General features: G+C 41.2%; 1 protein-coding gene across 2 annotated transcripts; it reads right to left on the bottom strand.

Annotated features, from left to right (window-relative positions):
• Positions 1–665: 665 nt before the first annotated feature.
• On the bottom strand, positions 666–14,148 carry LOC149309377 (sulfotransferase 1B1-like). 2 transcript variants are annotated; one of them, XM_089532315.1, is made up of 8 exons: positions 13,999–14,148; positions 10,300–10,709; positions 7,198–7,326; positions 6,101–6,198; positions 4,609–4,735; positions 2,440–2,534; positions 2,034–2,214; positions 666–1,402 (listed from the first exon to the last, which is right to left on the bottom strand). In XM_089532315.1, exons 2-8 carry the CDS (start codon positions 10,445–10,447, stop codon positions 1,290–1,292), a joined length of 891 nt encoding a protein of 296 aa, XP_089388441.1. In that variant the 5' UTR covers positions 10,448–10,709; positions 13,999–14,148; the 3' UTR covers positions 666–1,289. The 2 variants fall into 2 exon arrangements, with proteins under 2 accessions (XP_089388441.1, XP_089388440.1); XM_089532314.1 differs by having other exon boundaries at positions 10,300–10,447.
• Between the last annotated feature and the right edge of the window lie 3,127 nt (positions 14,149–17,275).

Genomic DNA, 17,275 nt, shown 5'->3' with positions numbered 1-17,275 from the left:
ATCACTGAGCCAGGGCAGTTAAAGCGGTCTCAAACTGGATGATTTCTGCAGTGTGTTTTGGAGCTTCAGCCTCCACAGATTTTGTTAACCTGGAACCAAACCCCAGCGGATAACAAGGGCCTCCTGTATTGGGGACATTATACTTCATCACTGAGGTTAGGGGCACAGGACCCCTGTGAATGTGGGATAACCACAAATACCAAAAACCTGAGAGAACACCTCTCTAGGAATCTCTAAGTCCTCCGGTATAACTCTGTGGTCAACATCCGCCAGACATTGACCATAGAATTGCGCTGGAGGAGCTACCAAGGCCTAGCAGAGTGTTCTCTCTAGGAATCTCTAGGTCCTTCAATGCAACTTTTGATTAAAGTTGGCCATAGAGTTGCACTGGAGGGCATAGATATTCCTAGCAGGAACATATTAATAAAATCCTTGAACAATCAAATCCACAAAAGTCAAAGCCGCAAATGTATATATTAGAGAAAAGCCCTCCCGCGTTAATAGATTTTTTTCATCTGTTGCTAATCGATGATTTATACAAAACAGTCCTAGCTGTCCCAGTTTCAACCCAAAAAGGTTATTATTTCAAGGTAGATTAGTGGGATTATAACTCACATCCGAACATTTTGGGGGTTGTAGACAAACTGGTGGCAGAAATTCAAGTATTGCCAAACTGGTCAAAATCTATTTATTTAAAGGAAAGTGTTCTAGGAAAGGGTGGTATGTGTGGTCTCTTCCAACTTTATGATTCTGTGATGCTGTAATTTTCATTTAGCAACCAGTTGCTATGTGTTGGGTTCACGCACCTCTGTGGATTCTGTCACCCCAACATTATGCCTCCTTGCGTTTTCCTTGACCTTATTGTCTTTTTTAAAATCAGAAAAGTTGGGTGTGTTTAAGAAGAATAACAGCACAACCTTTTACACAACAGATGATCGTATTGCTTCTGTCTTCTTAAAAAGTTTTGATGTGGACAGTATGTTTTTGTGCAGCTGGTATCGGAACTCAGCATACTTCACTTCAAAATCTGTACTTTATGTACATACAATATTCCCGAAATTACATACAGTTTTATCATCTTAATTAGTACTACATAACTGTACCATTTGTACTGAGGAAGGGAGAGCTTTACAGTCTTATACATGTATTCCACAATCATTCATATGAGGAACTTTTTCCCCTCTCTAATTAAAAGCAGAGACTCTCAAGAGTCCAATGTCTTTACTAAATGATGGGCTCTGTATTAAAACTGGAGAACAGTGGCAACTCTATCGTAGCAACAGGGAGCTTCAGACTTCTGTTCTGAATTGCAGTGTTGTATCTGACATTTGCATCTTATAATCTTCATCAAATGCCTCATTCTGAGCCACAGTAAAGTAATTTTTCCAATCACCAGCAGTTCCTAGAAGACAGAAGAATATCAATTTGGATAGTAGTCAAATACAAAATGTAATTGGCAAAAGCCAGTTTTAATCAGACTAGAGGCATTACATTTTGATTATTTTGATGTGATCTATAAAGGAAAGAGGGAACGAAAAGGACTAGTAGCCTTTCTAACACTCTGAAAAATGCATCCGTATGGAGGTTTTACTACTATTCAGATATTTTTTGCAGGTGATAAATTAATAAAGATTCATTATTATTATTATTATTATTATTATTAACCTTTATTTATGAAGCGCTGTAAATTTACACAGCGCTGTACATGCAATCTTTTTAGTTAGACAGTTCCCTGCCCTCAGGCTTACAATCTAAAAAGACATGACACAGAAGGAGAAGGGAGTGGTGGCGGGAAAGGGTAAGAGGTCCAGCAGTTCCTCTCTACCTCCGAGGCCTGGACCAAGGCAGATGGACAGGAGAGAGGGCTTGGCTTCAAAATGGAAGGTTAATCATTATCCAGGGAAAATACATACTCACAAGTAGGATAATACATATACAGTACATAGCAATACAGGAAATGGATCGATAAAAATCTCTTAAGAGTCTAAGTCAATTCTGGGGAATAATTATCAGAGATTCATGTAAATCTTTACCTTTACGCATGAATGGGGAGATTCTGTGATCCATCACTTCAGTTGGAACCATCTTATAATTTGTAGCAGGATTGTCCTTCATCTTGTCAAAGGAGGTGTTGTATACAATCTGATCCACAGCTTGTTCTGTCAGGTCCTTTCCCAAGAAATGTATGACTTTCTTAATCTCACGCTTTGGATCCTATGGAACACGATATGGAAATTGTGTCAGTATTCCTACAGTCTTCAGACACTCCATGAGTCAATGGCATTTCCTCTAAAGAGCTGGACTAGATGAGCCTTTGGTCTCATCCAAGAAAACATCACATGATACAGTCCATGTAAAGACCACATATCCACCTATCACATGTCAAATTTCTTTCCTTGGTTGTTTCATTCACAAAATGCCTGCAAGGGTGCCACTTACCTCTTTTATGTCTTCATAAAACAGATATAGCAAAGGGTGCTCATTCCTCTTATTCCACCAGCTTTTCACATGACTGTACCAGGACCCAAAAGCGGCTAGATTTTGAGAGGGATAAACAGATACTCAGAAGTGAAAGGATGGTAGAAAATTTTTGGGTAAAAATAGCTGTAAAGTTCACATTTGTTTCATTAGCTTTCTATGAGCCTGAATTACCTGCAGTCTGCACTGCTATCAGCTAGTCACCCCAGATCAATATTTGGCACAGCAGCAATAGCTGCTTATTCATAAATCAGTCTGAGCTAATTTCTGTGCATACTGTCAGAGTGTGCATGACCAATTCAGCCTTTAAAAGCAGCTGCATCTGCACTGCAGAAATAATCTGGTTCGACACTACTTTATCTGCCCTGACTCTGTGCTATGGAATTCTAGGAATGGTAGTTGATTGATTTCCCTCCACCATTACCTTCTCCTTTTGTTTCGTGTCTTTTAGATTGTAAGCCCGAGGGCAGGGAACTGTCTGATTAAAAATAATTGTAAGCCGCCCTGAGAGCCATTAGGGCTGAAGGGCGGGATATAAATACCTAAATAAATAAATAAATAGCACAGAGTCAAGGCATTTATAGTGGTGTAGAACCGGATTATTTCTGCAGTGTGGATGAGGAGAGCATTGCAGAAATCAGGGTGAAAATTTGAGCTGCTAAAGGTTGAAATGGTTATTCACAAAGTACCAAATTCTTGGATAACTATTTGTTGCTGTATGAAAACTGTGGGTCTAAGGGCCCAAACAGACAAGCCAAAATAAAGCTGCTTTGGGTCACTTTGGAGGTATGCTGTTTAAATGCATCTTAAGAGGCAAGAAGCTGCGCCAAAACTGTGCTCCAGTCCTTAGGACTGGAGCATGGCTTTGTCGCGGCTTCCGGCCTCTTAGGATGCATGCATCATTTAAACAGCACACCTCCAAAGTGACCCAAAGCACCTTTATTTGTGTCTGTCTGTTCAGGCCCTAAATCACATCTAAATAGTTCTGAATTACATCTGAATTAATATGTGTAATCCACACAGGCTGGACCTAGATAATTAATATTTACATGACAGGTGTAATATAAAATCAGAGCATCCTTCGTCTTCATCAAATTATATATTTCAAACAAATATATATCTCTGATATAATAAAGAATGATTTTTTTAAAACCTTATCTAGTGATGGAGACATCAGGCTTGCCCTTCTTTGTATATTTTTTGTGTGCTGCAGATTTTCTAAACAGAACATCTGAATTAAAATGTAATTATTTTTAAGTGCAGAACTGCTTCTGGAAGTGGGAACTAACATTTCTTAGGATGAAACAATACGTTGCATAAACTATGTGATTTGCCATTAATGCAAGACTTTTCTCTCACAAACAGCCAGCCTGATCCAGATCAGGACCTTTGTATGAGGTATAGAGGACTTTAACTCCCTATTTGGTCCCAGCCTGGATTACCCCTACAAATCTGCTCTTTTCCCGGGGACAGGACTTCCTTTTCACCCCATATAATAAGTCATTTAGCCATCAGTGACATCATAAATGCTAGCCATCCAGTCCTGTGCACAGCTAGCTTTGCCTGAAATTAGGAGACTTTTTCTCCTTCAGAGCTTAACCTGAGAAAGAAAAGATTCATTTGGATTTAAACTCAGTGGACCATTTCCACTTCAGCCTCACTGCTCCAAAACAGTATGTCTACCTTCAACCTCTTTAAATGTGATAAATATTCATGTTCAATTCATATACACCTTATACACAGAGCTTGAAGGTAACTGTATACAGTATTTGTAATAATTATGTGCATGAAACAAAGTTTGAATATATTGAACCATCAGAAAGCAAAGATGTCACTAGCTCAACCACAAATGAAAAATGTTTTGTTTTTGGAACATTTCGGATTTCAGGATTCCGGAAAAGGGAGATTCAACAGATATCAACCAGACACATAGCTTCCTATTAAGTCTGCAAAGAGAAACCGTCTTTATTTACTGAATAAAAGGGGGGAAAACTACCTGCAATTTTAATTGGGAAGCTGTCTCTTTCTCCACAATAATCATCTACGGTCTTGTAATCTCATCACTTTATGTTTCCTGAAAGAACAGAAACCTCAGATTGCCCGCAGTAGCAAATAGATGGCCAAACTTACTTCTTCCTGCCATGAATTTCTTCAGATAATCATCCCAGCTGCCAGGTTCTGGGTGCAGCTTGTTCATCAGGTCAAAGTGGTAAAAAGATACAGCAACATCTTTTGCATTGCGAGCCAAGTATATCATCTTCAGTGGAAGGAATGGAAAAAAAGATTATCCAAATTGTACTGCTAGTTTTTCTAGATTAACCTACACACGCAAAAATTTAGCTCATATTTTGACAGTAGGATGCACTCATGATTTTGCTAACAATCAATAAACCCTTCCTGATTTTGGAACCCCTGAAAATCCCTAAATGCCACACTAAACCTATGAAAGCAATTTGATAAAATTCCCTGCTATTATAGTTTACAAGATCTTGACTGACTCTTTTCTGTTCTATTGTCCTTCCACAGCCTGTGTGATAAAAGTTAGAACAGATAGCTTCACCTGTTCCTTATCTTTAACACTTTATTTACAACTTTTATATTGCTATTGCAAATATGACATTAGATGGCAATGTCATTTCTTGCCTGGCATTATAAGGTGGCTTCTTTCCCATGTTCAAGCCAGCATGACAACCAAAGTCAAAATCATCTTTAAAAGACAGAAGATAAGGACTGAGAGCCAACTGCTGAAGTGGGATTGCAATTAAGAGAAATTAAGAAGATTTTGAGACCTTGTCTGTGGAAATCTCTCTTGGAAATGTCTTTTTACTGTCAAATCAAGCAGTACATGAGAATACTATGCTGTTGGCCAAGATCCTACATTGGGAGACATATCACAAAGTTCTGTGTTGTAGAACAATGATACATCTCCACCTTCCCCACTCTAAATCAGCTTCTTCCTCCAGGAGCACCCTTCCAAAGCCTTTAATGGCTGGTGGAGAGTGAGTTGCATCAGAAGAGCATCTGGTCTACACTTATAGCCAGATGCAGAATGATGGCATCACCTTCTAGAACCTCTGGAAGACACCTAGGAGGTCCTGATTCTGGCTATAAAGACATAGCCAGATGCTTCAACGTCCCTGTTTTCCATCAGTCATTAAAAGTCCTTAGGGAGGACTCATGGAGGAGTCTGTTGATTTCTTTCCTCCACCCACCCACTGCCCAGAAAGGTACTCCTGCATCCAATTAAATGTTTTGTTATTGATATCACCAGACAAAAAAGCATAAATAGCTCCTTCCAGGACAACATTGTGGTAAAACAAGAACATGGCAATGAGTCATGCTAGTCAGAGCCAGACATCCTGAGGCTTTTATATATTAGTGTACTGTAAGGGTCAACAATTAATAACCACTACAACACAGTCTGAGTAGCTCCTCTTAGTCCCTCACTTGCCAACTCCAGAAGGAAAAGAAGGATGTGATTACCCAAATGGGTTATAATGGGTTTTGAAAACAGAATGGCTAGAGGAGTTGAGATCCGTCAAATCTCCCCCTTTCCTTGTCAAAGTGGCTCTGCAGCAAAACTATTTGCTGACCATTTTTTAATGCTTTCCAAAGTGTTTACCTTACAGCCATTTTCCCAGAAGGACTTGGGAAGAAGTTGGACTGGGAGATGAGTCTTCACCACTCGAGGAGATGGCATCTGAGCTAGTTGTTCTGTACCTGGTGAGCCAAAAGGGTGGTTACTAGATAAGGCATATAGCCAACATGGAAAAATAATTGTAAGCACATGAACAGTTGGTTTTGAACTGGGGGAGGATAAGGTGTGATTCTCATTCCTGTGTGCTATCACTATCCAGCTCTGTTATTCCGCTCTGGCCAGAGAACAGAACTGCAGGGTCTGTGAAACATCGCCCAAGGAAAAGCAACCTTCTACCATAAGGCCAGAGCAGCTCAGATGTTCCTGTTCATAAGCCTCTCTATCTGTCTGTCCATCTCAAATATTCACACACTATCCAGCTGGCAGTTGCCTTCTGCTGTTGTATGTCTTCAAGTTGTTTTCAATTTATGGTGACCATAAGTGAAACTCTAATAAGAAGAAAATCAACTCATTTGAGATTTAGTGCTTGAGAAGAGTGCTGAGGATACTGTGGACAGCCAAAAAGACAAAACAAATGCGTCCTTGATCAGATCAAGCCTGAAATTTCCTTGAAAGTCAAGATTATCAAATTGAGGCTGTCATACTTTGGCCACATCATGAGAAGGCACAATTCATTAAAAAAGGCAGAAATGCTAGGAAAGGTCAAGGGTATTAGAAAGAGAGGAAGACCATATGCCAGATGAATAAACTCAATCTGATGTAAATAGTGTCTTGAGTGGCTTGGGGTAGGATGACATCTTTTCAGGATGGGATATTTGACTCCGGACTAAAGATTCTACTTCCCCCCCCCCCCATGCTTTAGGTACCAGAAGGCTCTAGAAAGAATGCCTGTAATTTCTGACTTTAGTGGAGAAACTTGTTGATGGGGGAGACCTTGCTTTCATGTCCTCGGCCCTTAAGACAGGAAAGAGGAGGTAAGAAAAAGAGAACTTTGATACTCTGCCAGGGATCAAATCAGCCCGATGCTGCCTCTTGTTCCTCTGCCTGGCCATGTTAATAATTATCAGCTCACCCTTGATCTCTGAAATGCATGTTTTACCAATAACAGATCTAAGTTGTACCTGCTGGCATATTCCCTGGGGCGGCAAATTCTAGCATAGGCACTTTATTGAAAATGGCATCTCGTTTGCATTTGTCAGGGTCACCATCATGCAAAATCATGTCCACTATTTCACTCATCCAAGTTGTGCCTGCAAAGAAAAGAGCAAACTTTGTTGGTTAAAAACAACAACAACAACAACAACCTTCCAGACATCCCAGATGTTCAACTGGATCCAGATGAGCTGTTTTAGAGTGGTGACCTCTGGAACTCTGAGGTGGTTTGAATGGTGAAGGAACAGGTTTTGTGGAATTACAAGAGTGTTTAGGGAAAGGAGGGGATGAAACAAATGCAGTGCTTTTGGAAGAGGTGAGAGCATAGTTTTAAAGTGAGCAACAGGGAGATCCAGAATGCAAGATGGTGCAGAACATAGAACTGCTCCTTTTTGGACTACAGCCCCAGAATCCCTGGAGTTATAGTTCAAAAAGTAACTTTTCTAGACACTTGACACAATTATAGCACTCTGATTCCACTTTAATTGTCATGGCTACATCCTATGCCAGTGATGGTGAACCTTTTGGAGGCCGAGTGCCAAACTACAACCCAAAACCCACTTATTTATTACAAAGTGCTGTGTCCCTCTGGCTTTCTAGTAACAAACTCTGGCAAACTCTGTGCTGGGGCGACGGCACATGTGCCCACAGAGAGGGCTCTGAGTGCCACCTCTGGCACGTGTGCCATAGGTTCGCCATCACTGTCCTATGCAATCCTGGCCTTTGTAGTTTGGGGAGGCACTAGAACTCTCTGGCTGAGAATTCTAAATATCTCTAGCTAAACTGCAGACCCAAGATTTCATAGGATGTTGTCACGGTAGTTAAAGGAGATGCACAGCACTATAATGGTGTAATGTGAAAGGGCCCAAGGAAAATTATGTGAGATAAGGTTACTAAGAGGCTGAAAGTACCCTGACAGTATCTTAGGGCAGTTTGACATCACTTTAACTGCCAGGGCTCAATGCTACGGGACTTTGATATTTTATGTATGTATGTATGTATGTATTTGTTTATTTATTTTGAGATATTTCTCCTTCTCTATCAGAGAGCTCTGGTGCCACACTGAACAGCAAATCTCAGGATTCCATAGGATGGAGCCGTAACAGTTAAAGCAGTGTCAAACTAATTATTTTTGCCATGCAGATTAGACGTTGGTCAGAAAATGGCCTAATAACAAAGGCAATTGAAAAATTGTACCAAAAAACATATAAGGAATGAACAAAGGAAAGCAGCAGAATGGGATTTAGGTGCCTTTTTGGCTGGCCTAATAACAGTATGACCACAGGACAGACTTTGAAATTTGTCTTATGGTCAACACAGCTCTCCTTGCATTCTTTTCTGGATTTAGAAACTCAAATAGTGATGGCATGGCCTGTCGAGAAATACAGCTATGTGGCTTAGAAGAGCAAAGAAAACAGGAGTTCAGAGCAAATAATATCCACTTTAGTTGACCTGAGTGTGCTGGAAACTCTGTACCTCTTCCAAAACAAGAAAAGGAGACAGAGAAAGAAGGGAGGGTTGTTTTTTCAAACAGAAAATATGAAGGTGGGCAAGCAATCCTATAATCCACACACTTGGGGCAGTTTTTTTATCCCTCTTCCAGGGAGGTAGCCAAGGGGGGGGGGGGTTTGGGGTCCGGACCCTCCTCTTCCGTTAGATAAAATGAATGGTGTGTGCTGCTGCACTGCCGCACCCAAACCCCATTATAATGGTGGCACTTAGTCTGGACCCCCCTTCCCAAAAATCTGGCTACATCCCTGCCTCTTCTCAGAATTTGGTCATTAAAAACAACTCATTTCAAGATGGATTTGGGAGACGGATTTCCAGAAAGAGTCCAGAAAGAGAAATAAAGGGTGGAAATGGCTTTTTTCTCTTCTCATGCCTGGTGTGAGAGGAGAGAAGGAAGTGGGTGTTTTGCATTGGCATCTCTAGCTACTTTGTTGTTGTTTGCCTTCGTTTCTGACTTATGGCATCCCTAAGGTGAACCTATCTCAGGGTTTTCTTGGCAAGATTTGTTCAGAGAGAATTTGCTTTTGACTTCCTCTGAAGCTGAGAGAATGTGACTTGCCCAAGGTCTCCCAGTGGGTTTCCATGGCTGAGCAGGGATTCAAACCCTGATCTCCAGAGTGATAGTCCAACGCTCAAGCCACTGAACCACAATGGCTCTCTTCTAGCCTCATGCAGGTCCAAGTAAGAGATGCTCTGTAGAAATATTAGTTATCTTAACTAATCTTACCTGATCCTGTTACCTTGTTTTTAGAAATGGCATGGTCATAGTAAATATGTGAAAACCTTGTCTTAAATACTTTATTAATCATTATGAAAGAAAATCATTTTTTAAAATATATTTTTCTTTAAAAAAACAGAGTTTGAGAAAATGGGAGGGAGGTAATGTTTTCCTTAATACCTCCCCCCCAGGCCTTCACTTCTCTGTTCCCTGTTTTGAGACAACATTTTGGTTTGTAATTTTTTTAAAAGTTATAAAACGATTAACAAACCCAACTTGCTTATAATGGTTTCAGCACAGCAGAAATGCTAAAATCAAAATAAAATACTGCTTGGTGGGTGTTTCTGCAGCTCCCATCCTTCCTGAGGAAAGACCTGCAGTTTGCAACTGTTAACAGGAAGGAATTAAGAAAACCAGGAGACATTAAGCCCACAAGTAAAGGTACTTGCAGAAAGCTCTGGATGCGCAGTTCTGGTTTTGCTCTTTATAATGCACTTGAATGGCCAAAATGAATGCTGTTGATATGCCTTTTCTCAAGACCTTTTTTCTCTTGCAAAATGTCGGCTTTCCTGCGAAATACAGAATTTAGTGCAAGAGTATAGCCATCAAAGTCGACATGACTTATTTTAACTGTGACTGATATCTAGTTCCAAACCATAGACTGTATAAAAGAATAAAGAATTTGAATCAAATGTGCATGTCTTGGCCTGTAATGCAGAACTGAAGTGTAATCCCTAACCAGGGGTGATCCCACTGTTAGATAAAGTGAGATGACCACTTCAGACAGCAGGTTTGGGGCATCGTTAAAAGGGAAACTGACTGGTTCCTGACACTGAGAACTCACCAGATTTTGGAAATGTGGATATCACAATATCATCAGGCCTACTCTGGAAATTCTCAATCCTGTCCCAATCAAAGGAGAATGCGCAGACCATCGGAACACCATGGACCATCTGCCAGTCTCGCCGAAGGTAATTCTCTCGGGTGGCCATCTTTGGGGGAAATGCAAAATGAAGGAAGATGAGTGCTACCTGCAAGACTATTAATTATATTAATGTTGTGTGTCTTCAAGTCATTTCTGATTTATGGTGATCCTAAGGAAAAGCTATCAGAGATTTCTTAGCAAGAGATGTTCAGAGGGAATTTGTCTTTGCCTTCTGCTGAGGCTGAGAAAATTGACTTGCCGAAGGACACACAGTCAACCCTGGTCTCCAGAATCACATAGTCCAACACTTAAGCGCTGCACCACGCCAGCTGGAATAAGAGAGAAATATTTTACAGATACAGCTGAATACCATCCAGTGCTTTGACTGGTTTGTACTATTCACCAGAATAAATACATGGCCTGCACCACCACCAAGCCAACTAAGGAACATGTAGGTAAACATTCATAGGAGTTTATCATATGAAGGAGATCAGGAGTTTATCCCATGAACATCCTGGAAAGAAACACCTACTGAAATTTCTTGTGGGCAGGTCTAGAATGGATCCCCCACAAAAATGGAGGTCCAACTGTATAGACTTTTATTACTAAATATGTGAGATTTCCAAATATATGACATAAACAATGAAAATTTGGTTAGATTAACCCAATTGAACCTGAACCAGGAGTTAGCATGCTTCATATACACAGAACCAGGAAACTGAGAAAGACACTGGTGAAGACAGAGAAGCTATACAGTGGGCCCTTGGTATCCACTCGGGTTTGGTTCCAGGATCCCCCATGGATACCAAAATCTGTCAACGCTCAAACCTCAATAAATACAATGGCACAATAAAATGATGTCCCTTATATAAAATGGCAAAATCTGTGTTTGCTTTTTGGAATTTATATATTTTTAAAATATTTTCAAACCAAGGATGCTTGAATTTGTGGATAAAAAGGGCTGACTGTAGTTGCTAAATGATGGAATTCAGAGGGTACTAGGGAGGAGCTGGAGGCCTGAATGCAGTGAGGCTGACTGATGAAGTTGTAGGAGGGTTCTATGTAAGGTGTTTCTTGTACAATGGCCCTGGACTGGTTCCTGTGATTTCATGGCAGTTGTACATGACATGGTTAACATCCTGTGATCAGTTTTACCTCTACTTGTCCACCCATTTCTTAACAATGACCCTTTCACATTACACAATTATAGTTCTATGATTCCACCCACCATGTCATCTTAGCATCCTGGAATTTGTAGTTTATGGGGTGGGATTACTTAGAATTTGCAGCCAGAAAGCTCTACTGCCTTCCCAAACTACAATCTCCAAGATTCCATAGGATGTTGCTGCTGCAATTAAAGTACCGGTAGTCTTATAATTGTGGAATGTGAAAGCTCCCTTTATTTTTTGTTTGCTTTGTTGTTTTAGGAATGTCCAGCACTGCCTCTATGAGTGCCTCTACACACACAGTTTGACATGCCTCTCAGCATGCCATCTTCCATTCTCCTTTTCAAGGGAGACAGTCATAAAAGTATGCCTTTTGTCAAACTGAATTTTACAGTGCAACAAAGGCATACTTTTATTATGCTTATGCATAATAACTTATGCTGCCCATGTCTGTTTGTTGTTGCTGCTGTTGTTAACTGCCCTCGGGTCGATCTCAACCCATGACAATCCTGTGGATGAGACATCTCCAGTCCTCTACTACTCTGCTTAGTTCTTGTACATACCTGTGACTTCCTTACTAGAGTCCATCCATCTAGCATCCAGCCTTCCTCTCTTTCGCCACCTTTCCTAGCATTATTGTTTTTTCCAGTGAGTTGTGCTTTCTCATCATGTGAAGTACGACAGTCTCAGTCTGGTCATCTTGGCTTCCAGGGAGATTTCTGCCTTGTTCTGCTCCAGGACCCATTTATTTGTCTTTTTCGCTGTCCACAGGATCCTCAGCACTCTTCTCCAGCAGCACATTTCAAATGAATTGATCTTCTTCCATTATATTTTTTCACTGTCCAGCACTCACATCCATACATGGTAATGGGGAATACAATGGCTTGTATGATTCTAACCTGGCTGCAGTCCCCATTTCTATCCACCAGTGTAGATCCCAGGTATGTGAACTCTTTTACTATTTCTAATTTTTCATTATATAGGTTGAATTTGTGCAGATGCTCTGTGGTTATTATTTTTGTTTTCTTTATATTCAACCGCAAGCCTGCTTTTGCACTTTCTTCCTTGATCTTCCTCAGTAGTTGTGCCAGGTCTGCGAGCTTTTCTGCTAGTATTATGGTGTCATTTGTTTGTACTTGTTTTTAAAGGGGGGAGTGGTTACGTTTAAACTAAAGAAGGAATCGTTCTTTTCCTCACCCACAAAATTATATCTAAGATCACTAGCAAAACGATCTCTCAGACCACTAGCAAGGTGAGCAAAATGAAATAAATAAATCAACAAAACAAACAACCTAATGGAGCCCATGTGTGGAAAGTCCATTGCCATTCTAAATGATAGTTCAGAAAGTATTCTCTCTAGAAGCACTAGAGCAGGTCTGCACAACATAAGGACCCCCCAAAGGATTTTGGGTGGTCTGTACAGATGTAGAATGATGTCAGTGCTGCTCCACTGCTCAGTCTCCTCCTCAGGAGAGGGCCACGTGGAGGAGGAGAAGAAAGGGCAAATCCTCACCCTGCAAGGCTGCTTTGCTGCTTGGCCTCCTCGTGAAGAGATGGATATGCGCAGGAGGAGGAGAAAGACAGGCAAACACTTGCCCTGCAAGGCTCCTCCACTGCTTGGCTTTCTCCGTCACTTGGCCTTCTTCCAAGGAGAAGTCCAGGCGGAGGAGGAGAAGGACAGGCATGGCTCTTCTGCCACTTGGCTTTCTCCTAAGGAAAGGGCTGGGCAGAGGAGAAGGAGGATGGAATTAATATTAATTAGTTATAATTAATATTAATTAATATTATGAATTAATTAATATTTAATTAAAACCTATCTGCGGCCCGAAGAAGTTTAGCCTACTTTAATTTTGGCCCCTACCTAGTGCCAAGTTGTGCCGGTCTGCACTAGAGGAATGAGAGCCAGAGAGATTCGAGAAAACCAGGAAGCAAACTTCTTAAAGATGCACACATACAGAAACTACCACCATCTCATCAGAGCCAGCTCAGAATGTCCTGTCCCTCTTTTCTCCATCTTCGAGAGGCCTCTGCTCACATCCATAGCCCTAGCAATCCATCGAGAAATAATCAAGATTTCAGGGATTCAACTGTAGCTGAGAGATTTTCTGCTCAAGCTAAGTAGAGATGCCAGTTTCCCCTGTGCTTGAATTTTGTTCCAGATTTCATGTCAGACTCCGACCTCAACCTGAAGCATCATTCGTTTTGTGGGCTGGCCCCCAACCTCAACAGGATCATAGGAGAAGCCTCTGCCAAAGTGAGCTTTGGCCTGTGAAAGCGTATGCCAAACAAAACTTGTTAAAGGGCTGTAACTCTTCTGTTGCCTTTGCGCCAACAGACTCACGCAGCAAGAGTTAGGCGAAAACTGCAGATCTGTCCAATTACTGGTGAGAACAGACACCACTTTTCCAAAAGCAACATTGTTTAAATGGATAAAAGGGAAACCGAGGCTTACCTTTCACAATTTAGTGGCGGAAACAGTATTGTCAAGAGGGCTGTATGATCTCCAAAGGGATATAAACAAGAAAGAGCCTGGAGCAATCTTTTTTTTTCCCCAGTGAAGGAAAAGTAGAAATTCACAGCCAAAGAAACTGAAAGTCCCAGTTCCCTGAACTGTGTGGATACAATGGGAGGAGCTGCATCAAGAAATCTGGGCAGAGAGCCAGAGAGCAAAGAATGTCCTGAACTGAGTGGCTAGGAATAATCTTTTTTTCTTCTTCTTGCTTTCTTTCTACAATGGAATTCAATGGAAGAAAGAACCAGAGGTGGTGTATAAAACTTTTTGCTTGGCCTTTTTGAAATGATCTGCCCTTCTTTCCTCCTGGGTTTGAAAAAAGAAAGGAATGCTGTATGTTTTCTTATACGTTCCTTCTCTTGGCTTATATTTCCCAAAGTGTAGCCAGGGAGGGTTGCTACCCTTAATCCTAGTATAAATATATATTTTCATTAAACTTTACATAGCCTGGAAATACGTGATTATCAATCTGATTGCTTGCTTGTTTGTCTGCCACCCACTCTATACAGGATGATCTTTAACACCATGGCACCTTCAAAATCAAAATGGCACCCAGCCATATCTGATGGCAAAATCTTCCATCATGACACTTCTACATGTCCATACACACAGAACCACAGAAGCAAGAAAATCTTGATCCCCAGACACTTTTTGGATTCCAGTATCAACTATTCATCAGCATTTAATGTGTATACATTAGAAATTGTTCTCCTCTATCCTATTAAAAGCCTTCTTTGTTCCACTATGCTACTGATAAAAACATACAAGCAGGCCCCAGGCTTTGCTCTGTTCCACAGGCAGGCAATTCTAACCAACAATGACATGCATGTTAGGTTCTCTTACTCAACAAACTAATCATAGAATCATAGAGTTGGAACTTAGGTGGATTTGTTGATGTTGTTTTTTAAGTATTCAGAGCATCGTGGCAAAATAGTTACAAACAATAAACATGGCTCTGTGTCATCGTCTGAAAACAATTTACATCAGCAGAAGATCTTAATCTGAATAAAGTTAATCACAAGAGACCTTTGAATTTAATCCGCTCAGACTTGTCCAGAGGTCCCTGTGAGATGACAGTGGAGCAACCTGCTCATCCTTTGTATGATTCATAACACTGATAAAAGACAACCAAATACCTGCAGAAGTGTCACTGCCTCTTTGACCATTTGTGAGTTTGAGCTGACTTATTAATTCTTCTAATAACACTAAATTCCAGATTTTATAGTCCCATAAATTCAGATTTAGGTTCTCACATTCCTTCCGGTTACTGCCAAACACCTCTCGCTGCCAGCAAAAAGAAGGAGATGAAATATTTGTGTACTAGATTTTCATTTGGACATGCAAGATATTTAACAGATATTTAATATCACACACTTAACATTATATTAAGCATAGTTCAGCACGACTGCTTGATTTGTGATTCAACATAATTTGGTATTCCGAGCCAAATTGCCCTTATCCTGGGAAAGACTACAAGACAGGGAAATAAGAGCCCAGGAAATCACAGTCTCCAACAATGTGAGGATTTACTTTTGGCTATTTGAATCAGTTTCACGGGTATTAGATGTCAGCAACTTTCTTTTGAATTCTTTCAGATTTAGCTGACCATACTTAATTCAATTACTGTATATACTCATGTATACGTCAAGGGAAGGTTTCAGGGTCAAAGTCATGGATTTTGTAATGACCCATGGATAAGATGATGAAGACACAGAGATGTGACCCTAAACCCAAACTGAAAGTGGCGGAACAAAAAAGTCTAGGGAAAAATAGGAGCAATGATAAAAATAAAATAGCAAATGTTTTTTTGGAAGCAAACTGGAAGAATGGGATAAAAAATGGGAGGGATAGGTAAAATATAGTCAATCCTGCAGACAGACAAAAATGCTGTGGTCTGTATGCAGAGCCCAAAGATAAAACGTAAAGGAAGGGTCCTTTTACATTAATAAACAACATGGCTGTAACACACAGTTTTCAAGCAATTAATACTTTATTAATTAACGTGGCTGCAAGCTGAAGCAGCTACCTGTCCATTACACAGTGAAAGTAGCCTCAGTGACTTCAAAAGAGCTGCTGGTCTCAAAAGATCTGATGTCCTAGTTCATGTCAGTACAGACACTTGCCAATGTTTTCTAACTGACAGCCTCAGCTCTCACTTGAGTAAACAGGACAGCCACCACCATTTCATAAGTACTGTAGCATTTGTCTTAACCTATGGCCTGTTACAGACTGCCAAAATAAAGCTGCTTCGGGTCTCTTTGGAAGTATGCTGTTTAAATGATGCATGCATCCTAAGAATCCGGAAGCTGCACCAGAGCTGCACTCCAGTGCTTAGGAAGGAGGGTGGCTTTGGCACGACCTCCGGACTCTTAGGACCCATGCATCATTTAAATAGCATACCTCCAAAGAGACCAGAAGCAGCTTTATTTTGGCAGTCTGTAACAGGTCTATGTAATATATGCAGCCCAAACAAGTATATCTAAAATGCAACAGCACAACAGTGATGCTATTCAGCACAGGAGTGACACTAGGGGGATGTGGACTCTGCTGGGTGGCAACTCAGAGGGGGTGTCATCTGATGCACTGGTGGGAAGGGGCTGACTTCTGGTGTGGAGAGTACTGCTGTCCTTCTCTGCAAGTAGACCAGGACTCCTACAGACTGATGATCCTGGGAAGGCCAGGTCCACCCATCTGGAAGCATCAAGGAGGCCAGACAGGACGTTGTTGACACACTATGGTGAACTCCTGGAGGACTCTTCATGACTAAATGGTACCTGGACCTCTTTGGGAAGAACATGAGATGTGGATGGTCCCTTTGGGGGGTCCCAGTCCCCCTCTGCGACGGCAGCAAGAAGGCTGGCCTCTCTTCCTCAGCAGTCCAATTGACTACTCATGATAGACTATTGACCTGGTGATTCGGAGCTGCAGAAGGGATCCAAGCTTTCCCTAGAAAGGGCTCCAGGAGACTGCCCAAAAATGCCATCCTACTTCCCTGTAACTGTGAAGCCGGACCTTCCACCTCCACTCTTCCGTTACTTACCACCATTTCAGATCCTGGTGCGGGCATCAAAAGAGTAAGCATGCCTGTGCATATCTCCCTATAGGATCAGTCTGAGGCAACCTTCTCTCTGGGGGCCTTGAGCATGCAGATTCCTGAAGGTAGTTCAACTCGCTTTGAGACTTGTGAATACATTAGGTAGAACAAAACAGCCCAGGA

Source organism: Sceloporus occidentalis, unplaced genomic scaffold (genome assembly GCF_023333645.1).
Source record: "Sceloporus occidentalis isolate IW3139 unplaced genomic scaffold, rSceOcc1.0.p SCAF_7, whole genome shotgun sequence".
In the NCBI taxonomy this organism is placed as follows: Eukaryota; Metazoa; Chordata; class Lepidosauria; order Squamata; family Phrynosomatidae; genus Sceloporus; species Sceloporus occidentalis.
Note: the sequence above shows the minus strand (reverse complement) of the source record. Positions and strands in the feature narration are given on the sequence as shown.

Coding starts and splice junctions, on each gene's coding strand:
- LOC149309377 (XM_089532315.1), bottom strand. CDS start 10,447: ATGGCCACCCGAGAGAATTACCTTCGGCGAGACTGGCAGATGGTCCAT. Junction 7,327..10,299: donor ATCCACATTTCCAAAATCTG/GTGAGTTCTCAG, acceptor TTTTCTTTGCAG/GCACAACTTGGATGAGTGAA. Junction 2,535..4,608: donor GAAATTCATGGCAGGAAGAA/GTAAGTTTGGCC, acceptor CTCAAAATCTAG/CCGCTTTTGGGTCCTGGTAC.